The sequence below is a fragment of the Rhineura floridana genome, chromosome 1 (assembly GCF_030035675.1).
Source record: "Rhineura floridana isolate rRhiFlo1 chromosome 1, rRhiFlo1.hap2, whole genome shotgun sequence".
NCBI classification, from domain to species: Eukaryota; Metazoa; Chordata; class Lepidosauria; order Squamata; family Rhineuridae; genus Rhineura; species Rhineura floridana.
Genome location: NC_084480.1, coordinates 13473263 through 13492783, shown reverse-complemented (window position 1 = coordinate 13492783; position 19521 = coordinate 13473263). Strand labels below are relative to the sequence as shown.

General features: G+C 44.3%; 1 protein-coding gene across 1 annotated transcript in view; it reads right to left on the bottom strand.

Moving 5' to 3' along the window:
• The window catches only part of KATNAL2 (katanin catalytic subunit A1 like 2), a 58240-nt gene that overhangs the window by 13819 nt on the left and 24900 nt on the right, over positions 1–19521 (bottom strand). The window contains exons 3-10 of the mRNA XM_061640297.1: positions 18907–18943; positions 17096–17225; positions 12335–12433; positions 9716–9814; positions 8970–9047; positions 7250–7348; positions 3338–3401; positions 1893–2011 (exon numbers count right to left, since the gene is read on the bottom strand). Coding sequence (XP_061496281.1) covers positions 1893–2011; positions 3338–3401; positions 7250–7348; positions 8970–9047; positions 9716–9814; positions 12335–12433; positions 17096–17225; positions 18907–18943 — 725 coding nt within the window. The remainder of the gene's footprint in view (positions 1–1892; positions 2012–3337; positions 3402–7249; positions 7349–8969; positions 9048–9715; positions 9815–12334; positions 12434–17095; positions 17226–18906; positions 18944–19521) is intronic.

Genomic DNA, 19521 nt, shown 5'->3' with positions numbered 1-19521 from the left:
GCGCAAGAATTATTCCCTTTGTAACCTAACACCATTGTGGGGACAAACAAGATAACAACTGCAAAATTTGGAAGAGTGTTGATAATAAAAATAGTATTCTCCAAATTCACAGATATCCACAACGGCTATGTTTGTCTTCCAGTGGACCGCACAACTCACAAATAAATTAAACAGGAATGCTGTTTACATTTCCAGTTATTCTGATGCTCACTCCAGGCCATTTAGATAAACAGTTTTTACCCAAAACAAAAATATTCATGCCAAACACTCAAGGTCCCTAAATTTACCCGGGCTCAGACTTTATTTGCTTTCACTACAGAAACATTTCAAAAATTCAAAACTAATTGTAACTTGGGGGGGGGAGAGAGATAGCCAAATGATATACATTTCTGCCTTTGATGCCATCTGACTGTACTGATTATGTTCACTTGCTTGTCTCACGTCATTATGATCCATCCAGAGATTTACGTGCATAAAGTTAATAAAATAATTGTACTTGTTTTGTTTTCTGCTATGAGCTCTGGCTGATGCAGAGAGAAGAAAATGTAAATGCCAGAAGACTATTTGGGAAAATATTGGGAACACTGCCTTGGCATGGGAGGCCAAACCATTTCTTAAATCTGCATGGCTTATAAAAGAGGAGAGAAAGAGGAAACACTGAGAAATAATCCTGTTTTTCCATTTTAAATCTTTGCTCCTAAATCGTATCCAAGTATAAGGAGAATAATAGGATCGAAGAAAATTATTCCAGAAAGGGATTCTGGGCAAGTCCTAAATCACCACCAGGGATTAAAACATCCCCTTTCTTGTATTGCTGCTCCATTTTTATATATTTTAAATAAGGATTTTCAAAAACATAAATGCAAGCTAAAACCAAGTTGGGTTGGACTAAATAGCTTCCGTTTTTCTGGTTAAAAGGCGGGGGGAATAATACTAAATACTACACAAGATGAGATCTTTTTGTTGATCTTTTAAAAATGGATGGTGGTTTATTTTTCTCTACAAATAGAATTATTTAGAAGAGGTAAAAATGCAAAATTCTGTCACTTGTAAAATCATGTGTTGTTGCTTTCCTTGTTTAAAGATGACTAAATTCAAATTGCATTGTGAAGCAAACTAAGTGACAGCTTTAATCTTTGCAGTTAATAACATCACATACCGAGAGCTGAACCCACTGCTGCTGCTGCAACCAAATGCTTGTGTGTGTATTCTGTATTTCCACATCAGTGCAGAAAGACCAGAGAATTTGTGACACAGGCCAGAGACCTCAGCAAACTGAGGATCCTAAGAATCAAAGTTGTCATTTAACAATAAAAGCACCCCATGCTTACAGCTGCAATGCTAGGCTTAGAACTGTGCAACCAATGTAGTGGCAAATCCTTGGTAAAATCTCCAGAGGAAAAGTTGGGTAGGATTTTCAGTGGGTTTTGAGAGGGGTGGTTGTTCCTGGCATAGCTCATTAACCTCCCCATAACTAAGAGAATTATGTAAAAAGTAAGAAAGAACACAACAACTTATATAAGGTTGTAGAATTCTGCTTTTTTGTAGCACAGAATTTATGTTACAAAAATAAAAATCTCACACAAAGGAACTAGGTGAGCCTTGAGGTGATCTAGCAAAGCACCTCTTGCGTTCTTTAGATAGGCTACAGAGTCGGAATCACTTAGATCAGACTATGTTCTGGGAAATTAAGTGTACCCTCTTGTTTGAAATGTATGAAGCATGAATGGATCATGGGGATTCTAGGTTTTTTTAAAAAAAAGTGGGGGAAGAGGAAGAATATGCAACACTAAAGTTAGTCCATTCCATCCTTAGATCATTTCACTCAAAAACTGTCTGCCAAACACTTTTAATTTCTGCTAGTGTGTGAGGAAAGCAAAAGCTGTTCTTACTTTAACAAGCTTTTCTGAATCACCCCTCCATTTGCTGACGATAGTGGATGCAGAGATGTTGAAGAACGTCGTATTGCATTCAGTGGCAACAGCTTTAGCTAGCAAAGTTTTCCCAGTACCTGCAAGGTACAGGAAAGAAGTTGCTTATAACTCAGCCTTGACGCAGGTGCTCCTTTGGATTTTTTCCTATTGGGGTGCAAACTTCATGTTCCCATAATAAATCATTTCTCTGTGTTATTTGGTCAAGAAAAGCTTGCCTCTGTTAAATAACCCCAATTACCATTTTTAAAGGAATTTTAAAAAGTGAAATAAGTTACTGCGCATTAAGTCTCCATAACACTCACTCAACCAGAATTCAAGCTCCAGCAGTAACTACAGTGGAAGTGTTAGCTGGGGTGAAAGCCTCATTTTTCCAACAATATAATCATTCAGTTCTGGAGAAATAAAATTTCCCCAGGAATTGATGGAGTAGTGATAGGAAGAGAGCATAGTATTGGGATTAAATGCAGCAGCCAAGTCATCCCCATGCATTCCTTGCATAAAATAGTTTCAAAAGGCCTTGGAGAGAGAGACAAAGAGAGAGAGACAAAGAGAGAGAGACAGAGAGAGAGAGAGACAGAGAGAAGTATCTAGACTAGATGGTTGTATTCTAGGGAAACATGAGACAATGAGTAATGAAAGATGTTTAAGTATGGCAGAAGTGGTTTAAGTTCACTGTCCCAGAGTGAGTTCAGGGGTTTGGGTGGTGAGAGAAGAAAGCAATCCTCCAAAGCAGATCTGGTTACCATTTGTTGACAACTTCCACCGCACATCCCTGGAGCAGTTTTGCAAGAGGTTCATGTGATTTTATTTAACATGGCGTGCATATGCATGCACATATGCCTCTCTGAAACGTTTTCATTTTTAAAATGGAGAACAGAAACTCTGACGCATGAGGGAAGGGTGGAGTGTCAAAACCAGACATTGATCTAGCATTCATCTCACGAGATATGCAGAGATGCAGGGGAAGTAACGCAGCCAGGTTCACACCATGGATGTGACAAAGTTAAGAATGTTATTCTTGCTTCAAGTCTTGTGTGAGAAATGTGTTTAAGGCAGGGGTGAAAACCTCAGACCCATGCGCCATAGTGCCCCACGCCTCTCTATCTGGCCCTCAGAACTCTTCCTAAGCCACACCCCCTTAAACTCCTGATAAGTCCTTAAACTCTGATAATGTCTCATGCTTTTCAAGATGTAGGATGGAGAACGGTGTGTATGTGTAAAAACTAGCCTACAGTACAAAGGTAATATTTACATCCACCCACTTTTGCCTCTGGCCCCGCCCACCACTGGTATGCTGTCACCACAAGGGAAGGGAATGTGGCCCTGGAGCTGAAAAGGCTTCCCACCCATGGTGTAAGGGAACCCAGGAGTGCATTCACAAGCTGCTGTTCTACAGACAGTACCTGGAGGCCCATACAATAATAGCCCTTTCCACGGAGAGAGGATGCCAGTAAACAGCTGTGGATACTGAGGAAAGAAGAATATAAGGATTTAAAAATAATAAAGAGCAATCTCTGTAACAGCTCTGGGCATCCAAACTATCACCATGCCAATACGCCAATTCCGCAACTGATCACAGGCAGACTACATGGATTATGGAGACAGTTTGCAACTGAACTGGATGTGTAACCTACACAGGGAGAAGACACACCAAAACCCCGTGCAAAATGGAAACTTCGTGCAGGAACTGCTTCAGCAGCTTCCAGGTGCATCAAAGCATGTAAATGAGAGAAAACAGCCAAAGCCCTTTGCAGAGACGTACTTAGGCACACCTAAATGTGTCGTAAGCAGCTGGTGTGTGTGTGTGTGTGTGTGTGTCGGGGGGATAACTAGGATAGCCTATCATTTGTTATATACTTCAACAAATGTTGAAGAACTGAGCAGAGGGAAAAAATGAACGAATGAAGCGGTCTAATGCAAAGTCAGACCACTGGTCCATTTAGGCCAGTACAGTCTACTCTGACTGGCAGCATCCCTCCAAAACCTCAGGGAGAAAAAGGATTTCTTATCTGAAACCCTGGAGAGCCAATCCAGTAAGCATAGATAATTCACTAATAGGCAAAAAAGCTTGCGGTTTAAGAATGTACCAATAGCCAACAACCTATAGCCAATTTGTCAAAATGCAAACACGATTTGGGATGGTCTTCCACAGTACAATCCACTTCCTGTGTAGCTTGAAAGAATTTGGTGACATATGCCTCTGAGCATATGGTGAGTGGTGGCAACACTTCCCATCTCCAAAGATAGAGAATTAGATTTTGGTATGTTTGTATGTGTTCTTCTTACTTTGCTTCTCTTCTGTGTTATTAATGTTTCTACAGAGAATCTAAACTAGAAAATCTTATTTCCCTCAAGATTCATCCCAGAAACCTGTGTCAAATGTATTTTTATTAATTTCAAAGGCTTTTCATTGGTCAGTGTCATGTGATGGTGAAGACAGCCTTTTGTGTTTTATATTGGAGGTTATGTTCTATTTCTATTTTGGGTGCATTAACAGTTGAATCTGAAACTGCAGTTTGATGTAAAATCAGCCTGATTACAATATGTCGCTACTTAAGCAATGACTCTAGCTGTTGGAAAAAACAAACTTGACTTGCCCAAGATGCATATTTTCAGCCTGCTATGTTTAAACCACTTCATTTAAGGAAAGGTGGGCACAGTCAATTAAAAACATAGAGCACACTTAGAAATTTGATAGAATATATTTCACTTCCCACTGTTTTATCTGGTGCAAACTGAGATGCCCCTGATTTCCACAGGAGACTATTCTGCAGAATAGTAAGCGCTATTATTCCACAATTGTTTTTGGAGTTTTTTAGTTTATGTTTTGCAGACTGTTGCTGTGCTTCACATAGTCACAGAAACAGAAGCAAAAGAAAATAATTTACTATAGGAAACTTCACTAAAATTGCAAAGCAAAGCAAACATATTTAAAGTGACTATCTGAACTATATCGACTGTATCTTAATATTGTTGCTTCCTCCCTGCTAAAACAAGATCAGCACAGCACATGTCTTGTTTCTATTATTTCGGCTGATTGCAGGTGTTGCCACCACTCACCATATGCTCAGAGGCACATGTTACCAAATTCTTCCAATCTACACAGGAAGTGGATTGGACTGTGTAAGACCAACCCAAATGGTGTTTGCATTTTGACAAATTTGTAGTGCAGTACTGTACAATATCTCAGAGAGGAGGTCAGGTTTCCTGCTCCCCTGGTGCATTCACTATAGCTGCCCAATTTCCCTGCTTTTTAAAGTTTGATAGAAATATCTGTTGGCTATAGGTACATTCTTAAACTGCAAGGCTTTTTGCCTATAAGTGAATTTCTCTGCTTTTTAATCTGGGAGGTAAGAAATGGGATCCTGTGCAGGTTTGCTGAGAGTGGATTGATCATTTGCATGCTTATTGAGTTCAGTGGGATTTACTCCCCTGCAATCATGCTTAGGATAGGTGAAACTGACCACAAGAGATGGGGATGGGAGCAGGCAGGAGAGGGAGGGGAGGAGAAGGGCAGGTTTGATCTTTTGCATGTTTATTGAGTTCAGTGGGATTTACTGCCACACAATCATGCTTAGGATAGGTAAAAATGGCCAGGGGGGAGGTAGGGCAGGAGTGGGCAGGGGAGAAGGAAGAGGGGAGGGGAGGAGGAAGGGAGAGGAGAGGGGAAGGAGGGGAAAGGCAGGTCTGATTATTTGTATGCTTATTGAGTTCAATGGGATTTACTCCCATGCAATCATGGTTAGGAAAAGTAATACTGACCATGGGGGAGGAAGAGGAGAAGGGAGAGGGAAGGAGAAAGGGAGGAGAGCGGAAGGAGAGGGAAGGAGGGGATTGAAGGGGAGGGGCAAAGGAAGGTGGAGGGGAGGGGCAAAAGAGAGGTGATGGGAGGAAGAAGGAGGGGAGGGCAGGCTTGATCATTTCAGCCTTGTTGAATTCAATGGGATTTACTCCTGTGCAATCATGCTTAGGATAGGTGAAACTGACCTGGGGGAGGGGCAGGGGGAGGGAGGGAGGGGAAGGGAAGGAGATTGGGTGGATGGGCACTGGGCAGAGGGGAACCCCTTTCCTTTCCAAAAGGAAAACATTGTGAACAGTATCAGTGCTTTTCAGCATTTCCCCCACCTTTTTATTCTACAGCAGACACATGTAGCCTCCCACCCAAATTTAAACCAAAGCTGTCCCTGGCCACATCCACACCAGGCCTTTATTTCACTTTGGACAGTCATGGCTTCTCTCAAAGAATCCTGGGAAGTGTAGTTAATGAAGGGTGCTGAGAGTTGCTAGGAGATGCCCTGTTTCCCTCACAGAGCTTCAATCAGAGTGGCTGACTGTTAAGCCGGTCTGGCCACTGGAGCTCTGTCAGAGGAATAGGAATCTCCTCTCAGCACCCTTTACAAACTACACTTCCCAGGATTCTTTGGGGGAAGCCATGGCTGTCTCAAGTGAAATAAAGGTCTGGCGTGGGTGTGGTTCTCTGATTAGCCAAGCCAAGGAGCTGTGAGTCTGGCTTTTAGAACACTGACAGTTGGTTCTTACTGAGCATGGCTGACATCATCATTGAGTTCAATGTAAAATTTCTTAAAATTAATTAAAAATCGGCCAGGCATTTTTTTAACTTTTAAACTGCAGAAGATGAAGGTCAGAGTATGGGGCAAGGTCAGTAATAGGATTACAGGTATGCAGTGAACATGGCTGATTTTTAATTAATTTCAACAAATTATGGGAACTCTGACAGAAAAAAGTCGAAAAGGGGTCTGGTTTTTTCTCTCTCTTTTTACACTTTGAACTCTTGATTCTCTCTGACGCTTTTGTGTATCGCCATGAAAACTTAGATGGTTGTTAAGCAAGCATTTCTGAGTTCAGGACTATATGTTTTGTAAGGTTTTTTTTTGAAATGAGCTTATGGGAAGCATCAGAATGGCATGGGGGTATTTCCAATTTAACACTGCAGAATGCGAAAAATCCATGCTGGCTATAGCATACAGCCACTTAGAAAAGACTGAGGCTGCTTCAAATCAGGGAGAAGGGTTTGGATCTACACCCCGAGAAGGGAAAACTGCAATCAAACTATTGCACCACAGCAGCACCAGCATTAAACTGTATTTTGGGAGGTAGGCAGCAGCAGGAGTTGAAATGCCAGTGAGTGTCAGAAATAGCCCAACCATGGTAACTCCTGCTCATTCCTAGTGCTACATCTGCCCCATGTCAATTCCCTTGCCCCATCTGAAAAGTTAGTACTTTTAAAACCAAAAACTTCAACCTCAGAAAGAAAGAGGCCAGTTGTAGGTTTAAGGCACTGAGGAGTTCCTTACCCTGATGGGATACACAACTGCTTCCTTGACTAACCGCTTGGCTGCATCGAGTCCAATAATATCATCCCACTTTACATTCGGGTTATGAAGATAGATATCCTGCAAGACATAGTTTGATCTCCTTAAAGACAGGACTCCCATTTCCCCATACAGTCATAAGACGACATTGATGAAGCAAAAATAAGCTTAGTTATGCCAGGATATAAGACTAAAACAGTGACATGGAAAGGGACAGGTTGTTTTCCTTAAGGAGTAGAAGCTCTAAATTGTTATTGCAACAGAGGACTGAAAATTCTGAACATGCTCACCTAGGAGTACAGTAGGGCCCCACTCATATGGCAGGTTACATTCCAGGCCCCTGCCGAAAAGTGAAAACCGCCGGAAAGTGGGGCCCTACTGTATTCCAGCCATCGCACTCCAGCTGACAGCTATCAGCTATAGCGCGCGAGCTTCCCATGCTACAGCTGACAGCACGCTCCAGCTGATCTCTGTCAGCTGGAGCGTGGTGGCTGGAGCCCCCTGCACTACAGCTGATCGCCCCGCTGGCGCTGCTGTATTAGCGGAATGCTGAAAAGCAGGGCCCTACTGTACATCCCATTGAAACTGATAAGGCTTCCTGCTGAGCAACTAGGCTTACACCTGCAGTGCAAGAGTTTTACAGCCTATGGGCAGGCCACGATGTACCCCACATGAGGACCTCTAATCGGATGTAAAGGTCTGCTCTCCCAACATCACTAGCTGTAGCTTCTCACACTGCATCAGCTGAAACATTGAGGCTCCATCAAGTTTACAGGTGGTGACTGCTTGAATGGTCTCTTTCTTCTTTTTGAAAGGTAAGGTCCAGACGTTCTCTAATGTGTGTGCTGGTGTAGCTGCCTATCAGAGCAGTGAGCCAGAAACGTGCCAGAAAGGTTCAGGGTCATGCCAATGGTTAGGGTTCTTTCCTCCCCCACCCCCTGTAGGCCTACTTTGGCAGGTGGGTAGGTCTGCTCACCTTGCAATCACCTGATGTCATTATGACATCAGGTGAAACTTCAAAGTCCCCTCCTTGAAGGTGTGCTGTTAGCACCAATCAGCTGATTGGTGCTGAAAGTGCACCTACAAAGAAACTTGTGTATTGGCAGTTACAGTGAGGTCTTTTGAAGGCATGCTGTCAATTAAAGAGTGCCTTCAAAGGGGCTCAGTGATCCGTGGTGTCAGTGAGTCCTCTCAGCTGCACAAGGGAGCTCCTTATGGGGTAGCCAGTTTTGGCAGGGCTCACTGTCAACATCTGACAGCAAGCCTTGCTTGCAATGGAATAATCTGGAGCTCATTCTAAGCTCCTACACTTGATGTCACATATGGAATGAGAGAAATGGCGTTGTGGGCCAAATTGTGCCAGGCTTAATTAGGCTTGCAGGCCAGAGGTTTCCCACCCCTGCCATAGACCATCAAGCCCAGTCTCCTACTTTTGTCAGCGACCATTTCCCACGTACATACACACAGAGTAGCACAACACAACAGGAAGGTCTCTTGCGTGGAAGAGGGTGGGAGCTGTGCAAGAGTGAAACTTGGAGGTGGTGCAGGAAATTTTCCTGCTGGGCAATGCCTAGAATATGATTATCCATACGTGTTCCTCCTGTTGCTCAGGCCTGGCTTCTGCTGGTACAATATGTGGTTAATTCCTCAACCAATTAGGCTAGCATTCAGAATAAATTTCAGAACTGAGGTTTGATCTTACCCTGCTCACCACAGCCGCAAGCTCTCTCATTTCACCAGTCATCCCAATAAAGGCACCCAGAGGTTTTAATAATCGTTCCTACAAAATGGCACAAATAAATGTATATATTAAGCATGCAAAAATATTGTTTCCATTTTTTGAGGGACTATCAAACTTCAGTTCAATGTATGAAAGCTTTAAATATGTAACACCATTTTTGGAATAACATTTTGCCTTAAGTCCTGTTCATACAGTATTCCCCATCTCCATCCTGGAATGTAAGGGGAGAGCCTCAGAGTTCACCCACTCTCTCACCACTTTCTTCACCAAATATACAAGGTAAAGTCCGAACTGGGAGATGCCATGGATATTTGGACAGGGGGAGATTTTCCTGTGCTCTGCAAATGACATCCTATCCAGGATCAAAGGAGCCCCTGTGTTTGAACAGCCGAGGGATATTCCAGTTTGGAAAACTCCATCTATGCATGTTAAGGAGAGAGGATGAAGCATGCAAGCCTAATAATTGCTCCCAAGGACTTTTATTTCCAATTGGATTTACCCAACATCGATTACTTCTCAACTTTATTTATTTATTTATTTATTTATTTATTTACTGGGTGTAAAGAACATTCAGATCTGAACTTACAAGATCTGAACAGGGTGGTTCACAACAGATGCTATTGGAGGTCACTGATTCATAGGGTCGCCATACGTCATCATCGACTTGAAGGCACATAACAACAACAACGACAAAGAACATTACTCACTGAAGGATCTGGATTGCAGTTAAGGCTGTGCAAGGCAATTTCATTTGATGCTCCTTTGATAGCATCCTGGATCATCCCACGAAAATCAATAATTTGACCCTACAGGAGAAACAAGTAGTGTTCACCATATCCAGAACCTAGAATGTGAAAGATGTCAGACAGGGAACCAAAGGCTAGGAAGCCAGACCAACAGGGAAACTCCTGGGACAGCAATAGGCCAAGGGAGGTCATATGATAAGATCAAAGCTTCCTTCAGTTCTTTGGTATGAGCAACCACGGGTGGCAGACTTGCCTTGTTTTATTTATTAGATTTCTTATCCGTCCTTCATCTATAGATCCCAGGACCGGTTACAGCAACAGAAAACGCCATTTAAAACAGATGAAATCATGACAATCATAAAACATACACACAACTGTTACAAATGGAACAGAACAATGGAATATTTTGCCCACTCTATTTGCCAAGCCAATTCAGGCTGAAAGCGCCCTGGGCAAAGTGGTTTATGGGCAGCCCCCAACTCTATTTATTTAAAACACAAATACCTCACTCTTCAGGCAGAATGGCTCCCACAGCAGCTCACAGATTAATAAAAATGGCATTGTCTTTGTTCTCAGGCGTACCATTAAAACAGACACGGCACAAAAGGAAAAGACAAGATGGAGATCAGGAAAATGAGAAAAGTCAGACACCAAATTCTTAATGTTACAGGGTTTTTATTAATAACCATGTCAAGTTGGGATGAAAACAGGCTACTCATAGTTCATACTTATCTAACAGTCGACCCTGGTGGGCTGATCTGGGAATGGGAAGCAAGAGCATCCTGAGCAGTGCTGGATCTGGCTGGGTCTAGTTTCCATTTTAATTTATCATAGGGTCCCAAAAGCAAAGCTGTATCAGCCCTGCTCCCCGCACCCTAGGGAGGCGATGGGCTCTCCAACACCGCAGGCAGTCAAGAGACAGCTGGACAGGCACCTATCAGGGAAGCTTTAACTTGGATTCCTGCATTGAGCAGGGGGTTGGACTTGATGGCCTTATAGGCCCCTTCCAACTCTACTGGTTTATGATTCTATTATTCTACCCATCCATGCCTGGCTCCCAGGAACATCCACCCTGACTTGGCAACAAAGGGGGGCAAGCCAGGATAGTGAACAGTCTGGAAACCAGATCCCAGGAGGAATGGCTGAAAAGAACCTTGAAGGCTGAGCCTAAAGAGAAGATTAAGGAGAGATGTGATAACGGTCTCCATGTATCTGAAGAGCTGCTACACAGAAGATGCTCCAGAGGACGGAACTAGAGCTAACGGGTAGAAATTAAAAGGAAAACGATTTCAGTTTAACACTGGGTGAGACTTCCTAATAGTAAGAACTGTTCAACAATAGGTGATGATGGGCTGTCATTTGCTGGAGCCATTTAAGCAGAGGCTGGATGGCCCATCTGTCAGGGCTGCTGTAGCTGCATCCTACATTGCACATCCTGCAAGGATTCTATAAAGCAGGTGTGGGGAACCTTTAGCGCTCCACATGTTGCTGAACTACAACTCCCATCATCCTTGACCATTGGCCACGCTTGCCGGAGCTGATGGGAATTGTAGTTCAGCAATATCTGGAGGGCCAATAGTTCCTGACATCAGCTATAAACAATTTAGTGGTCTGGTCTTTGAGTCTATGACTGAGATGGACTTCAACAAAGCAACGTATCTTGGGATCCTGTCACTAAAATTGACCTTCAGAACCTACAGCTAACTGGAGTCAGTTTATTTCATTTATACAACACCTTTCTGCCAAGGCTACCCAATACGGGGCTGGCACCAGAGGGTGGCCAGGTCGGGCCCTGGCTGAAGATACCTGTGGCCCAGAGGAGCCCCTCCTTAGGGTGGGAGGGTAGCGCTCCCATTCTGCGATCCGCAGCAACATGGACTCCCGACTTGCTGCAGATTGCAGAAAGGGAGCTCCCAGGCACCCCCCCCATTCAGACCACATGGGCTTCAATAAGCCTGCATGCACACCCCACCTACCTCTTCCGTTGCTGTGAGTGCTGTGCACGCTGCACGTGCATACGTGCCATCAACCAAAATGGCAGTGGAGGCTTCCCTAAGGGGCTGACACCCCAGCTGCCATTTTGGTTGATGGCAGGCATGTGCGCGCATAGACATACACATGCACCACACACAGCATTCACATGAAGCAACAGGAGACGTAGGCAGGGCATGTGCAGGCGCCGTGTGCCCTGGGCAGGCCCAGCCATGGCTGGTGCCGGCCGTGACCCAATTCAAAACAAATAGCAGAAAATATCCTCAGGCTTACTTCAGGAGCTGATGGCACTAGCATTGTGGCTTAGGCTTCTCCAGTTCAGCCTGGGAGCGCAGGCTGTAAATGTAGCTCCTGGATAGGTAGGAGTGAGGCTGCCTCACCAGTTCTCTCAGGCTGCAAATGGCTTCTGCCTTCCCCCAGAACACCCTGGATTTAAGTAGCCCAGGGAAGGTGAAGCTACCCCAAACCATCTGGAGGGCAACATCAGGTTAGGGAAGGCTGTCATAAGGCATCCTCAAGTGTCCACCTTCAGGCACCCAAACACTTGTATAATAACAATTCATTCATGCTGTTAAGATTCTGACTAACCCTTCTAGGATGAGGGCCTTCTGAACTCCCTCTTTTGTGGATTGCAGATACATTTAAGCCAAACTCGGATGGCACTCGACTAAAAGCACTGTCAATCTCCTATAGAAGAAAGAAAGAAAGAAAGAGAGAAGGAAATACCAGTTTTGAGATTACAACCAATGTGTTCTTCTGGGGCTTGTAACATCCACGATTGTTGTTGTTAGTACACAAGGGTGCTGATCTGTGAAGGCTTCGCTTTTGCTGCCTATAGAGCACAGTTTAGGAAATGAGAAAAAGCAGCAATGCTCAACAGTCCAATGTTTGCTTATTGAGACACCATTGAAGAACAGGGAGGAGGCAGCTAAAAGAGAAAAACAACCGGTCTGGCTTGTTTCCCCTGCAGCGTGGCAGCAGAAAGAGGAGGGGAGGGGAATCATGGAACTTCTGAGCCGCATGAGCTAGCCCACTGCTTGTTCACATTGAACCACAACTTGTTTTAAACTAGGGGTTAATGCAACGTGCGAATCGTTGCTAGAAATGAAAGTTTAGCAGCAGGACCACCTCAAACAGCCAATGCTTTCGTAACCCCCATTTGAGAATAGGTGTGACTTAGAACTGCGTATCTTTCAGCTTTTCTGCCTGCGACCATTCTTATTACTCCTTTAGATGTTGTCCACAGACCACCGAAAGTAATAAAAAGGCTCGACCTACATACAATTTTCTCCTTTGCATCCAAGTCAAGCTAACTAACACTTTGGAATGCAGAGCTAAGACACAAGGCACATCTATAGTAGAAACACATATTGGTTTTATTCTAGTTTAACTGTAATGGTTACCCCCAAAGAACCTAGGAAATTGATTCCCCCCCTCCTTCTAATTATGTAAATCTATACACATTCTCTCTGTAAACACAAATACATCAAGACTCCCTAACCCATGATTGTTTTTTCAACGCAAAACAAAAAGCTGCCATTTAGAAAATACTATGTATACAGCTTGTCCATTTCATTTTTATACCATCTCTTTTCACTTACTCACATGAGCAATTTCTAATGATTTAAATAACCATTCCCTAATGCATGGAGTTTTTCCAGTATTGGGCCAGAACAATCCTTGCTGCAGTTAGAGAGATAAATAAACAAGCTCTTGCTTTCTTTGTTGCGACTTATCTTGTATACAATTCAGCAACAAATAGTGGTAACGAGAGAGGAAGTTCTAGGCTTAATGGACAATGTAAAAACTGACAAATCACCGGGCCCGGATGGCATCCACCCGAGAGTTCTCAAAGAACTCAGATGTGAAATTGCTGATCTGCTAACTAAAATATGTAACTTGTCCCTCGGGTCCTCCTCCGTGCCTGAGGACTGGAAAGTAGCAAATGTAACGCCAATCTTCAAAAAGGGATCCAGAGGGGATCCCGGAAATTACAGGCCAGTTAGCTTAACTTCTGTCCCTGGAAAACTGGTAGAAAGTATTATTAAAGCTAGATTAACTAAGCACATAGAAGAACAAGCCTTGCTGAAGCAGAGCCAGCATGGCTTCTGCAAGGGAAAGTCCTGTCTCAGTAACCTACTAGAATTCTTTGAGAGTGTCAACAAGCATATAGATAGAGGTGATCCAGTGGACATAGTGTACTTAGACTTTCAAAAAGCGTTTGACAAGGTACCTCACCAAAGACTTCTGAGGAAGCTTAGCAGTCATGGAATAAGAGGAGAGGTCCTCTTGTGGATAAGGAATTGGTTAAGAAGCAGAAAGCAGAGAGTAGGAATAAATGGACAGTTCTCCCATTGGAGGGCTGTAGAAAGTGGAGTCCCTCAAGGATCGGTATTGGGACCTGTACTTTTCAACTTGTTCATTAATGACCTAGAATTAGGAGTGAGCAGTGAAGTGGCCAAGTTTGCTGACGACACTAAATTGTTCAGGGTTGTTAAAACAAAAAGGGATTGCGAAGAGCTCCAAAAAGACCTCTCCAAACTGAGTGAATGGGCGGAAAAATGGCAAATGCAATTCAATAGAAACAAGTGTAAGATTATGCATATTGGAGCAAAAAATCTTAATTTCACATATATGCTCATGGGGTCTGAACTGTCCATGACCGACCAGGAGAGACACCTCGGGGTTGTAGTGGACAGCACAATGAAAATGTCGACCCAGTGTGAGGCAGCTGTGAAAAAGGCAAATTCCATGCTAGGGATAATTAGGAAAGGTATTGAAAATAAAACAGCCGATATCATAATGCCGTTGTATAAATCTATGGTGCGGCCGCATTTGGAATACTGTGTACAGTTCTGGTCGCCTCATCTCAAAAAGGATATTATAGAGTTGGAAAAGGTTCAGAAGAGGGCAACCAGAATGATCAAGGGGATGGAGCGACTCCCTTACGAGGAAAGGTTGCAGCATTTGGGGCTTTTTAGTTTAGAGAAAAGGCGGGTCAGAGGAGACATGATAGAAGGGTATAAAATTATGCAGGGCATTGAGAAAGTGGATAGAGAAAAGTTCTTCTCCCTCTCTCATAATACTAGAACTCGTGGACATTCAAAGAAGCTGAATGTTGGAAGATTCAGGACAGACAAAAGGAAGTACTTCTTTACTCAGCGCATAGTTAAACTATGGAATTTGCTCCCACAAGATGCAGTAATGGCCACCAGCTTGGACGGCTTTAAAAGAAGATTAGACAAATTCAAGGAGGACAGGGCTATCAATGGCTACTAGCCATGATGGCTGTGCTCTGCCACCCTAGTCAGAGGCAGCATGCTTCTGAAAACCAGTTGCCGGAAGCCTCAGGAGGGGAGAATGTTCTTGCACTCGGGTCCTGCTTGCGAGCTTCCCCCAGGCACCTGGTTGGCCACTGTGAGAACAGGATGCTGGACTAGATGGGCCACTGGCCTGATCCAGCAGGCTCTTCTTATGTTCTTATGTTCTTAACATATTTAAGGCATCAAATTCTAGTCTTACTCCTGTTATCTAGTTGATTATTTGAAATGCTTGCATTCAATAACTTAAGGGAATTGCAATTTGCTGAAGATACCAACAATTATTCCTTGACAGAGCTGTTGTGATCCTCCCAGTACTAACTCCCATGGTTTGCCAGGGAGACAGAATGTCTGTTAAGCCAAATGCAGTCTGTGGTCATCACAGGACATCACACGTGTTAATTATCCTTCTACCTGTCTGCCATTTTTTATCCTACTCTCTTAGACAAAAACCCATAAAGACAGTCAGTCATGGTTAGGTTATAAAGAAAACATTACAGTAGGGACTAGAAGAGGAATGGGGAACCTCTGGCCTTTCAGTTGTTGCTGGCAGAGGCTGATGGAAGTTGGAATCCAACAGTATCTGGAAGGCCACAAGTTCCTCATCCCTGGGCTGGAAAAAAAATTGTAGATAATTTGAACAAACTCCTCAGGAATAGTAAGCATACTTTCCCGCTTACTGGGAAACTGACTAGCATGGACTTGTACAAGGCTACAAACAATGGGTGAAACATACCAAATCCATGTGTCACAGCCCATCAGTATCAGGTCAGTCCCTGACATCTCCATTTAAAAAGATCCGTAGTATTTAGGATTGGGAAAAGGCCTCTGAGTCCCTGGACAGCCACTTCAAGGCAGAGCAGACATGCTGGGTTAGATGGCCCAATGGTGCAACAGTATTTCTTATTTTAAAAACCCATATACCACCCTACCACCTCTCAGGATCCCAGGGCTGTGTACAGCAGTTTAAGTTTCAATACAAACAGCAATAAAGCAACAACAAAAAATCAAATCTAAAATTTACAACTAATTCAAAATGCCTGGTTAAGTAACACGATTGGGAAGGCACCAGGGAGGACATTCGACAACTGAAAAACCCCAGTGCTTTGTTATAGAATGGCATACCTTTGATAAAGGGAGCACTTAGAGAGAGGCTTCAGCAGAAGAGCTTAACGCACAGGCAGATTGATATGGGAAGAGGCACTCCTCTAGGAATTTAGGTCCTAAGCCATTTAGGGTTTTACCAACCAGCAACCTGAACTGTACATGCAAGAGATATGTCCAGGCTAGGGCCAGTGTGATACAACAGGATGAAGAGTGAGGGCTGTATCCAGCATCCTCTACCTGCTAGCATATGGGCTCTTGTGCTAGTGATGAAGTGAGTTTTAATGTTGCGCAAAAGAGGAATCCGACGCAACAGGTGCGCTAGCGGAAACTCGTTGCACAACAGATCTGTTGTGCAACAAGGTTATGCACTGTGCGGATGCATTCTCTTGTGCATCAGTGTTACAATGGCACAAAGCATTTTCCCCAGTGGAACAAGTACACTGCTCAGTGACTTTAAATTAATGCTACACTGGATGCAGCCCTTAGATTTGGGAGACCATCCTAACAAGCCAATGTCTACAGTGATTACTTTTATCTATCAAGTTCTTTGGTTCACCAGTACGTCCCAGGTCAAGGAGGGTTACAAAATCTAAAATATCATATTAAAAAGAATTAAAATACATTTCAATCACCAGAATAGGATGGCATCTGAAAACATACGTCTCAGGAGCTAAAGGCCAGGGTAAAGAGGTGCGTCTTGAGCATTCACCAAAAACTGTACAGTGATGGTGCCAGATGTACCTCTGTAGGGAAGGAGTTCCATAACTTAGGGGCTGCCACAGAGAAAGTTCTCCCAGGCCACTACCAAAAAGGCCCCCTTAGCCTCATCTGGCAGCCTCAATAATCTACCAGTTGCCTTATCCAATTGCTAGACATAATGCATTCCCAAGTTTAATAAAAAGCAGGGGAGAGGAATTTCAACCTGTTTAGGGCTGTCCTTGCTGGAAGGTTTTGGCTCAGCTATCCTATGAGGTGTAGCTTTTGAAACCGGCCTCTGTGTTGTTGAATGATGGCTGATTTTAGGAAGATTCCGACATGCGCTGCTAGCTGCCCTAGGACATAAAAAAGGCTTTCAGGAGGAAGTCAGGTTTACCACCTTTCTTGAAATGCTGAAGGAATAAGATAAGGATGGGGAACCTCTGGCTCACTAGGCTTCCCCATCTAGCTCCCGGTACTGTTGCCAGGCCAAGCTTCCTCCCCCAGGTGAAGCCCCTCCCCTCATACCTCTCACAGGGCACTCCCTGGTTCTTTAGGGACCCCAACAACCCTCCCTTCACAGTGCAACATGTTGGGTAGGGAGGGTTTAAGCAATAGGGATGATGCTCTGCCTCTTTGGTCGGAGGCAGCATGCTTCTGAATGCCACTTGCTGGAAACCACAGGAGGGGAGAGTGCTCTTGTGCTCAGGTCTTGCTTGTGGGCTTCCCATAGGCATGTGGTTGGCCACTGCCCTAGGCCAGCAGTCTTCTCTTATGTATTTATTGGCATGGATCAGTTGATGTTGAGCCTCCGCTTCCCCACGAGGGCCAGGGAGGGGGGAGACATGAGTTCCAGGTTTCCCAGCTGTCAGAAGGCACGGAAGACCAAGGAATTGTTGAGTCTGAGCAAGACCTTGGGAGGGGGAGTGAGTTTGACTCCGGGCCAGTTCCCACGGATGGCGCAGTCTCGGAAGCGGAGAGCGCGCCGCCCCCAGACAGGTCGGAGGAGCCATTGGAAGATGTTCCAGAGGGGGAGTTGACCAGAGCTTGGAAAAGTTACTTTTTTGAACTACAACTCCCATCAGCCCCAGCCAGCATGGCCACTGGATTGGGCTGATGGGAGTTGTAGTTCAAAAAAGTAACTTGTCCAAGCTCTGGCGTTGACTCCCCCTTTACCAAGCGGTTCTCGGGATGCCTCAAGTGCATCACCGCCCCCTGACCTAGAGCCGGTTGCTAAGGAGACGGTTCTTTCGGAAGAGCCGTTGGAAGCACACACCCCATCACTCCGCTCTCGACACCGCGAGAAGCGGACAGGACAGAGGCAGGAATTGCGAAGGAGCCAGAAATTATGATCTAAAACTTTCCCTACTTAAGACTGCAGCTCTCTGGGTCGAATTGCTGAGTCAACTTTCTTCACGCGTTGCAGAGCATGTCTAGGGTGCAGTTAGGGAATTCTAGTGAGCTAGCTTAGAAATTTCTATGAAGCGTACCACTTCTGATGTATCCATTACTTTAATAAAACAAGATTTGATTGCACCTGCGTCTCAGCCTCGTCAATCCCGCTCTGAACAGGACAGTCGAGGAGTGGGAAGAGCCCAGTTCTCAGCCCCACTGTGGTGCACTGGGCAACTTAAAATCTCCCTGCTCCGTGGTTGAGAAGAAAATCATGAACCACTCATCAGCTAATCCGCTCCTATAAGGTGACAGGAAGGCAGTGTTTTTTCCTGATTACAGCATGGGGAGAGGCTTAAACTTCTCTGCCCAGCATGCCATGGTTGGGATGAAGATAACCCCTTTCCCTCTTCAGCTGATCTGGAAGGATCAGCACCTGTGTGCTGTGCATATGACTCTGCACGTCTGTGTCAAGGGTGTGCCTGTGCCCTGTATTAAGGATGTGCAGTTGAGTGTGTGTTTGGCCCTGTCCATCTGGTCCTGCCCACTACTGGAATGTGCCCATCAAGAAAAAATAATGTTGTGTTGCATGGCTACACCCCCCCTTAATACTTATGTTATCCGCGCAGCACTCATTTCTCTTACCTTTTTAGTTTTCCTCCACTTCTTGGTTTATTATCTGCTGTGTGGGGCCAAAAATAAAAAGTAGATGAAAGAGAACTTGCCTTTCTTTTAAAAGAGAGAAAACAGAAACAGCAAACTAAAGTCCACAATCCAACCTCAAAGTTAAGTGAGCTTCAGCTTGCCCTGGACAGTGATCTATTATTTGCTCTAACTTGGATTGCTCTTCCCTAATCCAAGGAGTTCATACATTAAAGGGTCACTTCTCTCCCTGCCCTTTTGTTTTTTCTCAGTCCCATGATACACAATTACCATATATAGAACTCGTTAATTAAACTATGCTTGATACATCCATAATTACTACTTCAGTTGTTTTATATTGATTCTGATGCAACAAAAACGTATACCCCCCCCAAAGTCTCCTCTAAGGGATCCTTCCCTCTTGTATCTTCATAATTATTATATCCCAAATTTTCCATTCTTCATTTATGCCAAATTTGAAGGAGTACCTTACTCAATACTGTCTGATCTGAGTTTTGTCATCTGGGGAGGGGTGGTGGTAGGAGACTCACAGTCCCATTGGCAGCAGCTGTTTATAAGGGGGTGTATGAGACGGGGCATTCTTGGTGGTAGCGCCCT